At 56.5% G+C, this 16,009-nt stretch overlaps 1 protein-coding gene across 1 annotated transcript; it reads left to right on the forward strand.

The window, feature by feature from the left end:
- Positions 1-5,835: 5,835 nt before the first annotated feature.
- On the forward strand, positions 5,836-14,693 carry IRF1 (interferon regulatory factor 1). The gene is made up of 11 exons (XM_045829378.1): positions 5,836-7,170; positions 7,780-7,961; positions 8,998-9,089; positions 10,266-10,365; positions 11,101-11,277; positions 11,422-11,471; positions 11,574-11,706; positions 11,884-12,006; positions 12,425-12,474; positions 13,299-13,434; positions 13,728-14,693. Exons 1-11 carry the CDS (start codon positions 6,986-6,988, stop codon positions 13,850-13,852), a joined length of 1,353 nt encoding a protein of 450 aa, XP_045685334.1. The 5' UTR covers positions 5,836-6,985; the 3' UTR covers positions 13,853-14,693.
- Positions 14,694-16,009: the final 1,316 nt, after the last annotated feature.

Raw genomic sequence — 16,009 nt, forward strand, 5'->3', positions numbered from 1 at the left:
CTCAGGGAAGACAGGGCTCTCCCCACTCCCCCTTTGGGGTATCCATTGTTTCTGTGGAAACTGCCTTGTTGTCAGGACCACCTCGGGGAAAATGTATACACTGTGGAGACAATCGGAATCTGTCATCCATCCACCATCCATCCATCCCCATCCACACTGGTTCACAGGGCCGCTGCTGTGCTCAGCCAGAGTATCCACCAGGTCATCCTGTTCTCCCAACTCTTGCCCTACTTTCCTTCCACGAACGTACCTTTCACTCAGCTCTTGCTGAGTCCAAGCTACAAAGGAATATTCCTGTTGATGTTTTCTAGCCTAAGCTACCTCTACTGTTTCTGAAATATGACTTCAAACATATTCTGAAGACCAGGTGCTTTCCCAAGTCAAAATTTACAGGCTTGGATCACAGTTAGGCTCCCTGCCTCAAAGATGTTACTCGGACTTGCAGATCAGTGGGTCTAGGAGAAGGAGGGGGCAATAACCTGTTTGGTCTGGGGCCTCGACTAAAATGCTGTCATGGTCACTAGGCTACTCAAGGACACCCCTTCATTGTCCTGAGCCCAATTCCAGGGCAGCCCCTGGAATTGGGATTCCCAGGCAGCCCCTGGAATTGGGATTCCCAGGCTGAGTCACCAGGGTCACCAGGGGCTGTGCTCACAGCACAAGCTCCGCTCTTGCAGCATTTGGAGTTTCCCTGGCCTGCCACCTGATCCTGAGCCTGGGCCAGAGGAAGTCAATGCTTGCCTGGATAACAAATGCTTGAGGGTCTGCCTGCCTGTCCTTCCACAGGCTAGCTGGCTGCTCCCAGAGTGGCTACCACTGCTACTTGCCCCACTCTCAGCTCTTCTGGACTAGGAAAGTTCTACTTGTTTGTCTTTCTAAGAGCCACAGTCTCGGGGCTATCAGGAAAGAGATCTCCCAATCATAGGCTTGGGATCTTAAATGCAAGAATTTAGGACACAAGGGCTTGCAGGTGACACCACCCACCTAGACCCCAGCTTTATTCTGAAGAAGTCTGGGAGGGTCCTGGACTCTGCCTCACCATCCCAAACTTCCAGCCTCTCTGGCTCAAATCCAGGCTCAGCCCACAAACATCTCTGGCCTGAGCTGAAAGCCCTGGGGAGGGGAGGAAGTGGCCGACCCCCACAGGCAGCATTCCTGAGCCATGACCACAGCCTGCTCACTGCCCAACCCACTCCATCTGGAGGGCAGCTCTCAAGGAGTCACAGAGGGCTCCCTGCAAGGGGCTGAGGCCTCCTTCCACTGAATGTATCCAAGGGACCTGATTGGGCTGCAGGGCCAGGAGAGCTGGGGGCAGGTGGGGGGGGTCCCCTGGAGTGAGTCAGATGGCCACCAGGCCCACTCTAGATGCCTCTGACTCACCGCATCTCTTTACTCATTCCATCAATCCTCACTGAGACCCTCCTGCTGGTTAGCTGGGTGCTGGGTCCTGGGAACCCAGCAGGCTGGGCTAGGCAGGCACGGCCCTCCGCTTAAGGGGCTCCAAGTCCTGTAGGAGAAATCCCCCAGCAAATAAAGTACATGAATGGGATAGTCTCAGCCGCGATAAGAGCCATGAAGACAATAAAACTGGATGTGTCAGCCAGTGGTAAAACTGGGGACTTAAACGGTTTCAGGGGGCCGCTCCATTCCTCAGACTTCACCTGCCTCCACCCCTGCATGCACAGCCCCCTCACCTCCCTGCCCCCTACGCCCACTTCTGTGGGGGCAGCTGCATTCGGGTGGGGCTTTTCCGGGGCCGGTTTTCCCCAGCTCCTGCTGGAACTTCCAGAGAGCCACTGGCCCGCGACACTGGACGCCTGCCCGTCCCCTGCCCCCGGCCGCCGCGTGAACCTCAGCACTCCCGGCGCGGTTCCCGGAAACTCCTCGATTTCCCTGTCGCCCCGGCGTTTGCAAGAAACAGAAACCCAGGCTCCGCCCCTCGGCGCGGGCCCGAGCAACCCCGGGTGGCCGGCCGGGCCCTGCCCCGTTGCGCCCCCGCCCGCAGGGCCGGGCGGAGGCTGGAGCCCGCATGAGTGTCCGGGTTCCGCCGGGCGCCGATCCCCCGCCGGCAAGGCTGCGAGTCGGACTCGAGTCGCGCGGGCCGCGGCGGAGGACGAGCGCCCCTTCGGGGACACCTGACGTGGCCTTCCCCTGCAGGGGCGGAGGCGGGCGCCATTTCTGTGCGCCTACTGTGTGTCCGCGGGCGCGGGAGGCACGGCAGGGCAGGGGCATTTACGAAGGGCTCTGCACCCCGAGGTGTTACTGGTTTCTTCTTGCGGCGGTGGGGATAATGCACACAGAGAAGTTGCGTAACTTGCCCGAGGTCGCACGGCCAGGAGTTGCGGCGCGGGCTGCAAATCCAGGCCCGCAGAGGGAGGCTGGGCGGGGAAGGAGGAGGAAGTGGCTCGGGCACCCGGCAGGTGAGCCGCTGGCCTGGGCGGGGCGGCCAGCGGGGCGGGGAGGGAGGTGGTCACAGGCGGCCGCGGGAGCGCTGAGGTTGGCAGGCTTTCCTCTTCTCCTGCCTTCCCTCCCTTTCCAGGAAGCCAGCCAGGCCGGAGCCGCCGCTGACCCTAACTCACCCCCAGGCCGGGCTGAGCAGGAATGTGGAAGTTGGCCCGCAGAGCTTGGGCCCCCTCCCCTCCAAATAGACACACACACACACACACACACACACACACACACACACACACACACACACACACACACACACACACACACACACACACACACACACCCTCAGGCCGGGGGCAGCGCGAGCAAGCGAGGAGATCCACACCTGGACTGGGATTACCCAGGGCGAAGTAGGTGTACAGCTACCCCCACAAAGGCCAAGAAGCCTGCCAGGGGCGCCCTGGACTAATGACAGTGGGTGCAGGCCATGTTGCAGGACCCATTTGCGAGGGGGAGGAGGGTGCTGCTCTCATCCAGGTCCATTGCGGCCGTGGCTGCTGCTGGGGCACAGAATCGGCCCTCCCACCCCGCCTCGCGGGGGCCCCCACGGGGTGGATGGGGAGCTGAGGCCTCTTTCCTCCCAACGCAGTGTTTATGAGAAATGAAACTGCACAAGGCATCAGCGGCAGCCCACACTGACACCCATTCCCCCTCCGGGGTTCCGGAACAGCCCGGGGCGCTGGAGTGACTCCACCGGCATTCTCAATGGCAGGGCCCCCTAGTGCTTTCCCAGTCAGCTGCAACCTCCCACTCTGCGTTTAGTATTTTTATAACTGCATAACGTTTATTCTGCTGTGTCATATAGCATTTTTGCTAGTGCTGTGAGGTGAGGGGGAATAAACTCGTGCCCAGCATATCCCCAGGGCCAAACCTGGAGTTGACCCAGAGCAGGAGTGTGATTTGTATTTGTCTAATGAATTAAGAAACGGCTTCCATTCTCTTGAACTTGAACTTGCAGGCAGGGTGAAGCCGCCTGGATTCTATCGTCAAGTTTTGGATGCTTTTAGATGATCTTATGCCTCACTTGTGCTCTGTCTGCCTCCCAGGTTTGCTGGGAAAATAGAGATGATGGACCTGATTGGTGTGGCTCAGTTGGTTGGGCATTGCCACGTGGGCGAGGGGTGGCTGGTTCCATTCCCAGTGGGAGGTACATGCCTGGGTTGTGGGTTCAGTCCCCAGTTGGGGGCTCAGTTTGCGCACAAGGCCCAATTGATCCATGTTTCTCTCTCACATTGATGTTTCTCTCCCTCTCTTTCTTCCTCTCTTCCCCTCTCTCTAAAAATAAATAAATGAAAACTTAAAAAGAAAATAGAGGTGGTGTCTGGGAGGAACTTGGAGCATCTAAGAGAGCCCTCCCTCTGGACCTGGAAGGCTGGGACGCCTGCCTGGGCTTCATCTGCTTTGGGCACTGTGACCACTTCTGGTAGCAGGCCCCACAGGGACCCCGGACTGCCCTACTCTCAAAACCCTAGTAAAGCCTCACCAGTCCTGCACCTCAGAACTAACTGGACCCACCTAGGGGGGAGCAGCGTGTTCTGAGGGGCTGACGGAGGGGACAGAATTTGGTCCATCAGGGAAGAGGCTCTCACAGGACTCGTCTTGCCTCCAGCATCATGAGTGCCAGGCAGTCAGCGCCCCCACCAACCGAGGACAGCCCAGGGCCCACTACAGAGCAGCTGTGCCATGCTGGGGGAATGACAGTGTAGATGGGAGGCACCCTGGGAGCCCCCCTGCTCCAGAGCTGAGACCCAGCTAACTCCAGCTATAGGTGTGAGGAACTCAGGTCTCTTGCAGAAAAATGCAGAGTTCCCCAGCAGGTCACCACCCAGAATGTGATACATGGAGAAAAGGCAACATGAAAGTTTAGGGTGAGGGGCTTTTGAGGAGCAGAATGACTTCTAGCTGGCTGCTTTGGGGGTACTTCAGAAAACAGGCATTTGCTCTGGGCACTAATATGGAGACTGAAATGGAAGTGTGGGGAGGGGCAGAGAGGGGGAGAACTGAAATGGGGGGGTGAGTATTGCTAAGTCAGGGTTGAGAAGCAAAGACATGGGGGTGGAGGGAATACAAGATGTGCTCACAGAATGGAAATACAGTGAAAGAGCCATGCATTTCTGTTAATAATACAGTGGCATTTGACTAATGTTTTACAGTGCAGCAAGGAGTTCGACAGTCTATAGCATTTCATTTTCACAACAAGTAAGAGAGGGTCTAGAATATCTCTGATTTACAGATGAGAACACTGAGGCTCAGTGAGGGGCAGAAACTTGCCCAAGGTCACAGGCAAATAGCAATGGCACAAGAACCCAGGATTTTGAACGCAAATTCTACGTTCTCTTCCACTGCCCTCTAGTTATTGCCAAGGGTAGGTGAGCTGTGGGAGAGAACGTTGGAATGGGACCCTCAGGACCAGAGTGAGCAGTGATTCAAATGTGGGCCTGAGGAGTCAGGGAGAACTGAGAAGGCTCCAGGGTGAACCCGAATGCTAGGGGCATGGTCCAAGTTAGGGAGGTGACCCTATTGCGGAGGCACCTGGAAGGGTGGGCCCCAGGGAAGCTGTGGCAACACGGTCTGCTCCTGCAATGTGAAAATACAGCTTGGTATAATGGAAGGAAGCCTCAGAGGACCAGGTGAGGCAAAGAGGATTGGAGAATGACCAAGACCTCAGGAGAGAGGGAGCCGGAAATAGGCAAGAGAAAGCTGCTGGGCACAGTATGGGAGGGGAGGCTGGGAGTTCTGCTTGTATGAATGTGACTCCATGGGTAGGGTTCTAGGGAAGGGTCCAACCCTTCCCTAGGGACAGAAGTCCACCAGAGTTTGAGTTTGGACATCACCTGCCCAGAGGGGTTGCCTGCAATCACAGAGGATGAATATTTTGAGTCAGAGGGGAGAAAGGGCCAGTCCTGAATTACTAAGGAAAACCTAGAGAAGTCTTTGTTATCTGCTGAGCATTACAGGGCATATGGGATGCATCTTAGAATAGGCAAAGATCAAAAGCAGTTACAATAAAAGTTTGACGTACTGCAACCAGGTATAGCTTTCTCTCACTAATTTAGAGTATAGCACCCCCAATCCTGATAAGCAGATTCTCTTATAGGCTTCAGCGTACAATAGAATCCCTAGAGTTAGAAGTTTAAAAAGAAAAAAAACTCAAAGAACACTTTAGAGATGTAAATAACAATTTCATTGGTAAATCCTAACACTGGGGAATTTCTCCTAAGCAAAAAATTATTGATGTGTGCAAAGATTTAGCTACACTGTGTTGTTTGCATTATGAAAAAATGGAAATAACCTAAATGTCCTACAATAGGGGATTAATTGGGTAAATTTTTATTTATCTTTATGATAGAATAATACACACCCATTGCAAATGATATTACAGAAATACATTTCATGACATGGAAAGTGGCCCATTATATATACATATGTATTTACAGGTGATTTTCTGTTTTAAAGCACATTTTACAGTCTCCTGTTGTCTTCACGGGGTCATTTTGGTCAGTTTGTCAGACCACATGAGATGCACACTTCCTCTCCTTAATCTCATTCTGAATTTTCCAGTGGCCGTGTCAGGTCCTTAGGGAGGGGACAAGCATCCACTTGCTGCACAGAGAATGGACCTCCCAGCTCAGGAGCCAGTTGCTCCTGCTCCTTTGCTCAGGAGGTCTCGGTCTCTGTGGTGGGTCCCCATTCTCATGTGTTGCTCAAAGCCCCCCAACCATTCCTGGCCCTCAGCACGGCCCATTTCGCTGAACACCCATCTGGGTTCATTCCTCGCAGTCCCTCCTGCCTCTTTGCCTCTCCCAACTCCTTCACCCACCGCCTGAAGTGGCTGAACCCATTCATTTCCTCTCTGGGAGGGAGGCGATGGAGGGACTGAATGGTGGAATGCTGCATCCATGCGTCTATTTATAGCCTGCATCAAGACAACTGGGTGCTGCCTGAGGGAGAGCTGGGTGAAGAGCCTGATGCGCTGTCCCGCCAGAGAGAGCCTTTACTTCTGAGTCAGCACCTTTAGGGAAGTGAAGGAAGGAGCCTGCTGGGGCAGAGTTCTGGGTGGAAAATGAACACTCAACCCAGCCTCTAGCAGCACACAGGTGAGGCAAGGTCTAGTTGTAAGCGCAAAAGTTAACTTGCTGCCCTTCCCAAGGAGCCTAGGACCTGGGCTCCCCAACCCTTTGTCTAGATGCATATGACCGTGGCCAGCCAGAAGAAATTCCCCCATGCTGCCCAGAACGTCTCTGGGCCAAGCCTTGAGAATCCAGAGACAACACCAACGCTTCTACTGTGGAACTGCCACGCAAGGGCCACGTGAGGCTGTGGAGATGGCCTAAGGCAGGAGTTCTAGGAGAAACCCGAGGCTGCCCCCACCACCACCCCAACTCAGCAGTCCCTTCTTTTCCCTTTCCTTGAGGCCAGCCGCGGGGCAGTCCCAAGGAAGTAGACCGAGAAGGGGGCGAGGCGTCTCCCCGTCACTCTTAGACCCTGGCTAGGGATTTCGCAAACCACACAGCATCTGCTGTCCAAGTGGGGCATGGTGCTCAATGGATATTATCTCTCTGTCACTGTAAACCAGCGAGGTAGGGTGATTATTTTGCAGCTGAAGACAGTGAAGTCCCGAGTCCCTTGGAGAGCGGCGCCAGCCGCGCCAGTCTGCGATTTCCTCTCGCTAGGCGGCTCCGCAGGCAGAGGAGGCTCTCCTTTGCTTCCCCCGGGCAGGTGAGTGCCCTGCAGGTGGGTCACCCCTCAAGATGCGGGTATTGTGAGGGCCGAACACCCCCGCCCCCTTCTTGACATCCCACTGGCGAGCTTGAGGAAGCAGGCTGATTTTCAGGAATTCAATCCCGGCGTCCACTCCGAAGAAGGCGGCAGGTGCCCGGCTGGCCCCTCACCTGCGCTCCGGAGTCAGACGCCTTCACCCTCGTCCTCTCCGCTCCCCCCGCCCCCGAGAGAAGGGCGAGGAGATGGCCTCCGGGGCGAGCCGGCTGAGAGAACGCGGACCGGGGAGTAATTGCGGGGAGGAGCGTTCGGCTCTCCAGGGCGGCCTTTCTCCGGGACGAGCTGGGGTGGGGGTGGAGTGCGAGCCGGCGGGGGGGCCGGTCGGGCGGCGGCGGAGGGGGTGGGTAGCAACAGCCGCCCTGTACTTCCCCTTCGCCGCTAGCTCTACAACAGCATGATTTCCCCGAAATGATGGGGCGGCGCCGGCCAATGGGCGCGCTCGCAGTCCTCTGGAGGGCGGGGCCCAGCCTGGGCTGGGGAATCCCGCTAAGTGTTTAGATCGCGGTCCGGCGCCGCTGCCCTGGCAGAACGCGCCACTCCTTCGATCAGGCAGGTCGTGCGCCGGAGCTCGGGCGAGCAGAGGCCAGCGGGAGCCGTGCCCAAACAAGACCAGCCGTACTCCGTGGCCCCGCGACCCGGGCACCCTCTGCCTCCTCCCGGTTCCCACCCGCAGTTGCTCTCGCTGTGTCGGGACCCTCGGACGCAGCATCCGAATCGCGCCCGCTGCAGAGGTGAGCCCGCCTTCGCCGCTGGGGGCACCGGTGGCATCGAACAAAGGCGCGCGGGGCACCAGGAAGTGGGGGCTGAAAACCCCAGGCGGGAGAGTCGCGGGCGCGCGGCGTTGCCTGGTCCCCGCGCGGGCTCCGGAGGGCGCTGGAGGAGCGGCGGGCTGCCGCGCGGGGTGGGCGGGCCGCGGCTTGGACCGCCCATCCGCCGCGGTCGTCGGCGCCCCGCGGCTTTCGCAGATCTGTGTGCTGCGCCGAGCCGCCCGGGGCCTCTCGCTGGCGGGGTATGTCCGTTGCGCGCATCCACAATCCGTGCCGGGCACTCCAGTGTACGCCCGTGCGTGGGTGCCCCGCGCCCCTGGCTCAGGCCACAGGTTTCAGGCTGTTTGTGTAGGTGGCAGGGGTTGAGACTTGCTCCTCTGGACGGCTGGTGGACCTGCGGGTGGAGCGGGAGGAGGTGCTACAGGTGTTCTTTGGGTCATTTCGCCGAGGACCGGAGTCAGGGCGGGGGGAGAAAGGGTTAGCCTTCAGGCTTCTGCGCTGTGGCTGTCAGGGAGTCGGAGAATAAGTGGGCAGGGGTGGGGGAGAGGATGTCTCCGGGGCAGGGCGACTGCTCGCCCATTAGGGAAAGTGCACAGCTAGGGCAACAACTCAAGTAGGGAAATTTCTTGGCATCAAGCAAAGGAAGCCCCTTCCTTCCCAAAGGTTGTGAATTTGGGGAGAAAAGTTCTGGTATTAGGATACCTGTGTGTTTTGCCTCTTTTTCATCCACATACAACCTGCAACTGTCAGTCGCATGCTTGTCTCCTTCCAGGACTGTCCAGGATGGGGTGGGGGAAGGGGCAGAAGTGTTTTTGCCTAAGATGCTGAAAGATTTGGAGAACGGTTTTATTTCAGTAAAAGCCTCCTCCCCCACGGTTGTAGAGCCTGCCACTGGGCTGAGGGCAGGGCAGGGTAACTGGATGACCTGGGGTGGGGCAGGGCAGTGCCAGGGGCTGCTCAAACAGACTTGCAACAGGAGCCTTCTGTCTTCTCTTTACAGCCAACATGCCCATCACTCGGATGCGCATGAGACCCTGGCTAGAGATGCAGATAAATTCCAACCAAATCCCAGGGCTGATCTGGATTAATAAAGTGAGTGTAACTCTTTGGGTTTTTCTGCTCCATTTTAACCCATGTTCTTTGGGGGACCAAAGCTTCAGATGCAGCTGAAAAAGGGAAGTGATAGGGAGGAGACAGATGTGTTTCTCAGCGGGTCCTGCATGCAAGGCCCAGTCCTAAGCCCCACCTACCTGACTTCTGCCTTCCTCTCTTCTGGAGGCACGGACAGGGTACCCACCGGAAGGCACTGAGTTTCCAACAGCTGGACTCCCCCAGCACCTGAAGGGCTGGAGTTCTGATTTATCCTGAGGAAGAGTCCTAGAAACACACAGCATCCCACAGGGCTCCGGTCAGACAGATGATACTGCTGGCAGGAGGGTGACTGGCTCCCCAGGTGACCCAAGAATCAACCTCGCTCCAGTTGCCCAGACCTAAGAAGTCTCTTGCTGGTGCCTAAAGGGCAATACAGACCCTGAAGACTTGGTAGTAACAGTATTCGTAATAACAGCTACTGTTATTTACATTGTGTCATTTAATCCTCAGAATAGTCCTATGAGGTAGAACCTAGTAATCTCTCTATTTTCAGCTAAGGAAACTGAGGCACTGAGAGGTAGATAATGGCTTTGATGCCAGGACTTGAACCTGAGCTGTCTGACTCCAAAGTTCATACTGTTAACTACCAATAATGAGAACAGTGAGACCTTAGTCTTTATATTTGTCACTGTGTGTTTTCATTTCACAGAAAACAGTGAGGGACAAAGAGGTGCAGTGACAGCACCAGGGTTACACAGGTAGTCAGCATCCAAGTCTGGCCCAGGGCTTCCTCAGGTGTATGGCCAGAAGCCCCATGTCGGAGCCGATAGCCCCAGGTGTCCTGAGCAGCACTGTCTAATGGACAGAGTTCTCATTTCCACGTTGGTGCTGATAAGCCAGAGGAGCATCGCAGCAAGTGCATCTGTAACAGGCAGAGGGAGGTCTTTGCTGAGCTGGTGGTGCCACTGCGCATCAGAACCCATGGCCCCTTCTGAGAGATCCGGAGTGAGGCAGCAGCCTGTTTAAGCCAATCTCCAGATGGGTCAACCCAAGCCAGCTGTCCGGGTGAAAAGGGGAAGTCAGCTTTTCCCAGACCTGGGGGGCTGGGCAGACTCAGGCTAAAAGCCTGAGGTCCCTGAGCTGACACAACCTTGTGTACATGTGTGTGCTGTTCAGGAGGAGATGATCTTCCAGATCCCGTGGAAGCACGCCGCCAAGCATGGCTGGGACATCAACAAGGACGCCTGTCTGTTCCGGAGCTGGGCCATTCACACAGGTGTGTGACTCTTGCCCAGGAGGAGCTGGAGAGGGGACAAAGGGAGGCGCCTCTATGCACACAGAGGCCCTTCCCTGGGCTCCCTGGCTCCCTTGATGGCGTGCGGAATCTGGGGCTGGGCAGGGGGCAGGCCTCCCTGTGTTTCTGGGGAGAGGGGCCATGGTTTTAGGGAGTTTATGGCTGGATGCAAGTTCTCCCCTTCAAAAGCAGCTATGAGCCGGGATATTAAAAGAGACTCAGGCCTAACTTTTCTTGATGTCGACCAAGGTCCTTGGCTCAAGGCCCATCTGGTTGGTGGCCTCCCTTTATCCTTAGGGTCGGGGCTCTTGGGCCATCTCAGACCAGTCAGCCCACTTGTCAGTAACTGCTCTTTGATGGCGACTCTGCCCATCACCATGTTCGGCTTGTCCCTACCCTCTGGCTACTGACAGCTCCAGAGGGGAATCTGTCCGTGGGCCAGGACCAGGGTGCTTTGGGCATATGGGCTTCTGGTGCTTCCAGCCAGGCCCTCCAGTGAGGCCTGCCAGTTCATCTGGACACAAGCCTGGGCACTTGAGAAGCCCAGGGTCCAAGGCCTGCAGAGTGTCATGCAGGAACACCCGCTTGTTTGATCAGTGAGGGTCTCTGGCAGCACAAGAGCTCAGGAAACTCTTGCCTCCCTCCTCCCAGGCCAGGGGGCAGCTGAGGATCCCTGCCTTTGGCCCTGATGATCTTCTTCACTCTCCTGCCCACTAGGCCGATACAAAGCAGGGGAAAAGGAGCCAGACCCCAAGACGTGGAAGGCCAACTTCCGCTGTGCCATGAACTCGCTGCCGGACATCGAGGAAGTGAAGGACCAGAGCAGGAACAAAGGCAGCTCAGCCGTGCGGGTATACCGGATGCTCCCGCCCCTCACCAAGAACCAGAGAAAAGGTATTCAAGGACTCTGGGTGCTCAGGAAGCCCTCAGGGAGGGGGTGCCCCTGAGGGCAGGGAGGAAGGGCAGGGAAGGAGGGAGAGGCAGGCAACTGGGGCTAGTGTGCCTGTACCAAGGCTGAGAGCCTGTCTCCCCACGCAGAGAGAAAGTCCAAGTCCAGCCGAGATGCAAAGAGCAAGGCCAAGAGGAAGGTGAGTGTGGTCCTAGGCAGCTGGCCTTCGGCCACCTGTGAGTCGGGCTGGCAGTGGAAGAAGCACCACAGCAGCCCGGCCTAAGCTCCTCTCTCTCTGCAGTCCTATGGGGACTCCAGCCCAGATACCTTCTCCGATGGCCTCAGCAGCTCCACCCTGCCTGATGACCACAGCAGCTACACGGCTCAGGGCTACATGGGGCAGGACCTGGAGGTGGAGCAGGCCCTTACTCCAGGTGAGATGGGTGGGTCTGGCAGCAACTGGTAGGAGAGGGGTGGCCCTTTCTCTTAGGTCTGGGAGGCATCATGCTTTCGGGGGTGGCCTGTTTGAGCAGGCTGCAGGGGAGGGGATGCTCGGTGTCTTGCAAACTGAGAGCACACGGCTCTGACCTGTGGACTCTGTTCTCCTGAAGCACTGTCACCGTGCGCCGTCAGCAGCACTCTCCCCGACTGGCACATGCCCGTGGAGATTGTGCCGGACAGCACCAGTGACCTGTACAACTTCCAGGTGTCACCCATGCCTTCCACCTCTGAAGGTTCGTTCTGCTGGGGTCCAGCCCGCCTTCTAACTGCTTGGGTCTTGGTGGGGCGGGGGGTTCCTGGGGGAGAAAAGGCGCTGAGAACTCCCTCTGGTATAGCGTTGACTGCAGTAGGTGAGAGAGAAGAGGAAGAAGGCTGCATTTCGGTCTAAGGTTGCTGGTTCTCCCAGCTCCTCTGCAGCCCAGGGTAAGGAAGGAAGCGAGGGGGTGGGAAGAGGTGGCTGAGTCACTAGGTCAGTGATCTGTTCTGGAATCTCCATGGCAGGCAGGCAGGCAGGCAGCTGTCTACCGGGAGGCCTGTGTGTGTGATAGAGAGAGAGAGGATATATAGGCAGGGGCAGGGGGACCTCATGGGGCTGGAAGTGCAGGGCAAGCCTGGCTGACTGCCAACCTCTCTGCCATTCCCTCTCCACAGCCACAACAGATGAGGACGAGGAAGGGAAATTACCTGAGGACATCATGAAGGTAAAGCCCCTTCCTCCCTGGACACTCTTTAGAAGTAGCTGCTGCTCAGTGAGGAGAGAGAGAACCCCTGGGAGCTTGCAGATCAGGGGCTAGGCAGCTACCGCTGTGAACTGGGTGCTTGTGTAGTGCCATGTCCACGTGGCGGAGGCCATTGCCCTCCTTGGCTGGTGGGACAGATGCTGTGGGCAGTGAGGACAGAAGGGAGGCCTGGTTCCCAGCAGGCTGTCCTGAAGCAGGCCTCAGGGCCTCAGAGAGCTCTGAGTCAGCGCGGCAGGACCTGGTCCCTGGCCCCATCCTCCGCCCCAACATGCCCCAGCCCTGCTGGGCTGAGAAATGCGCATCAGGTTTCAATAATCAGCCTTGGGGATCTGTAATATAGTGGCTTTTTTTAAAAAAGCAAATTAGTCCTCTAGGGTTGTTTTGTTTTCTGCTTCAGTTTAAAAAGTCAATATAAAAAAGTCTTTACAGTAAGTTGTACAGAAAATTGAGCAAACAAAATTGAGACATGGGCATAGTTGCTTATCTGTAGCTTTTCTGGTTATCTTTTCTGGACTTATTATGCTAGCCATTGTTCAAAGCCACACTCCCAGTTGTCATGCCCTTACCCAGCTGACAGGAGGGTCTTGGAGATTCGGTGCCAGGGCTGGATGTGGGAATGAGCGTCCAGGGCCCTGCCCTAAGTGAACTCCTCCCCAGCGGCCGTCTGAGCCTGTGAAGATGGCCAAGGGTGGGGTCTGGGCTGGGAGGCTTTGGCTCACTGCAGGCAGGGCGCAGGGTGAGTCTGCACTGGAAGTGAGCTGATGGCCTCTTGTTTCTGTCCCCAGCTCTTGGAGCAGGAACAGTCAGAGTGGCAGCCGACGAATGTGGATGGGAAGGGGTACCTGCTCAATGAACCTGGGGCCCAGCCCACCTCTGTCTATGGAGACTTCAGCTGCAAGGAGGAGCCAGACAGCCTTGGGGGTAAGATGCCCCTGAGGGAGAAGGGAGAACCATGGGAGAAGGGGGTGGCTTGGGGGTCAGGCCAGGGAGCAGCAGAGGTAAAGCATCCCTTCTGCAGCTCACGTGGGTACAGACAGCTTGCAGATGGGCTGCTCCTCCCATGCCCTTAAGTTTGCCTAAAGATGAGGGGTGTTACAGCCATGGGGTGGACAGGAGAGACTGCTGTGTCTATGGCCTTCAGGGGTGGGGGTTGGGGTGGGGACACACCTCTTCCCACCCCCTTAACCTCACACAACCTTCTTCACATCTCCTAGGAGATATCGGGCTGAGCCTACATCGCGTCTTCACGGACCTGAAGAACATGGACACCAGCTGGCTGGACAGCCTACTGCCCCCGGTTCGGCTTCCCTCCATCCAGGCCATTCCTTGTGCACCGTAGCTGTGTCCCCAGCCCCCTTTTGCTCTCCTAGGCGAGTGGGACCTGCCACCGTGGTGGCTGTGGTGCAGAGAAGCAGGACTGCTGTGGGCCCCTTGACCTACAAAGTGTGACCCTAGTACCAAGTGGGGATAGGTCTGCCCTCCTTGGAACGGTGGCTTCTCAGGGCCTGGCAGGTCAGGGTCTGGGCTCATCTGGCGGGGTGAAGCTGGTCCTGCCTCCCAGGAAGATGGGGTTCTGAGACTGGTGGCGGGTGGGGGCCCACAGCAGTCCTGTGAGCCCCCAGAGCTCTGTCTGGAGAGGGTCTGCCTGTCGCTGAGCTGGCCTGAGGAAACAGACCAGTGACCTCAGAAAAGCCCAGCACCAACCCAAGGGCTGGCTCTGCACTAAGAGACAATTGCACTAAGCAAACCCTATTCCCAAAGATGCGCCTCCCTTCCCAGCTGAGCCCTGGGGACTGTTCCAAAGCCAGTGAAATGTGAAGGAAAATGGGGTCCTGTGGGACAGTGTCCCCCAGCCTCAGAGGAGCTCTCTCTGCCCTGCTCCCTGCTCAGGCTGAGGGGCTGGAGGGAGAAACATGGCACTTTTTCGTGTGGACTTGCTATGTCCTGGTCAGAGGTGTACACTAACGCCCCCTGGGCTCTCAGCCCTTGCATTTATTTATACAGTGCCTTGCCCTGCGCCCACCGGCGGCCCTCAGCAGGCCCAGGGAGGGAAGTGGGAGCGCCTCAATGTAACTTTTAAAATTGCAAAAACTCCCTAACCACTAAGTCATGTATGACCACAGACATACATGTGTGTAAATATGTACATTTGTCTTTTTATAAAAAGTTAATTGTTCTAAGGTGTGGCCTTTTATTTAGAGAGAAATTATAGATGATTCTACTTTCTGTGGAGGTATCCTGATGGACTCCTTCTTGGCACCTTGCCTGAGCTTGACTGTGGAGTGAGGTGACATGCACTTACTACCATGATGGAACCCTTTCCATCATGTTCACGGAGAAGGTGGCAGGAGGAGGGGGCTGCCATGGCACAGGGACATGCCCCTGGAAATACAGTCCTGCACCCTTGGCTTTAGAGCCAGGGCTGTGAGTTGAATTTGGGCTTCTGGGGGCTGAGGAGTATTAGGTGTTGAGTTCTTTAGAGGAATGTGCCGTAGACCCTATGTCCTGCTGAACTCAAGTGCTAGTGCACTCGGGTGCTACTCCCAAAAGTTGACAGTTGGCACAGCACAGTCACGGACAATGAGCACAGACAGAGCTCGAGGGCCCCGAGGACGGCTGTGCCCTCTCCGAGTGGTTTGGTGTGGTAGGCAGGTGCCAGACAGTTGCATGTGCCCACTGACTCCCAGAAATGTGGCCGGTGCCCTCATTTTGGTTGCCGTGGAGGAACCAAATTTTAAATTTCATTAGTTAAGATTTAAATTGTCATGGTATCATATTGGACAGTGTAGGTAGATTCTGGATTGGGGGCAGGTCTGAGGGGGTGGGGTGAAGTGATGAGAGAACACGGGTCAGGAGCTTGGGGCTATTTACCTGCCAATTCAAGAGTTTTTACTCTTTTGCCAGCCAAGAAAAACCGCTGGTGCTGAATGCCAGCCCTGCATTGTACTGTGAAACAGGTCCGTGCACAAATGTGTTCGGAAAACCTTGGACGACCTTACAGGAAGCAGGCTTCCCTCCTCCACGTCTTTTCAGGGCCTGGCCGGGCTAATGCACACGGAATCTCTGAAAGGGTATATTTGATTAGAACAGTGTTTCTGAAAACTGCAGGTTGGGAACCATCGGCATACCGCAGAGCCCCCTTCAGATGAACCCCCTTCAGATGAGGAATGTCTGAGGGTGAAAGGTCTGGATGTGGGCTTTGCTCATCCCCCGTCCCCGCCCCTTGCCCCAGTCTCTGGCCCTGAGGCATAAACAGCACCCCACACTAGGCGGGCTGGCCAAGGGAAGCCCCCTGGCATCACCAGTCATCATCTAGGGATGCAGCCATGTCAGTAAGGGGCTTGCTCAGGGAAACCAAGCTCTGCTGACACATCTTCCATATCCTTAGTCCCAGAAACCACTCGCACCGTGATCCTCTCTTTGGACCCAGCCCTCAGGAAGAAGTATAGGGAGTTGCAGACAGCCTCCTGCTGGTAGGGGTGGGGTTATCCTGCAG

Source organism: Phyllostomus hastatus, unplaced genomic scaffold, assembly GCF_019186645.2.
Source record: "Phyllostomus hastatus isolate PE091 unplaced genomic scaffold, TTU_PhHast_1.1 phas_contig_150, whole genome shotgun sequence".
Lineage (NCBI taxonomy): Eukaryota > Metazoa > Chordata > Mammalia > Chiroptera > Phyllostomidae > Phyllostomus > Phyllostomus hastatus.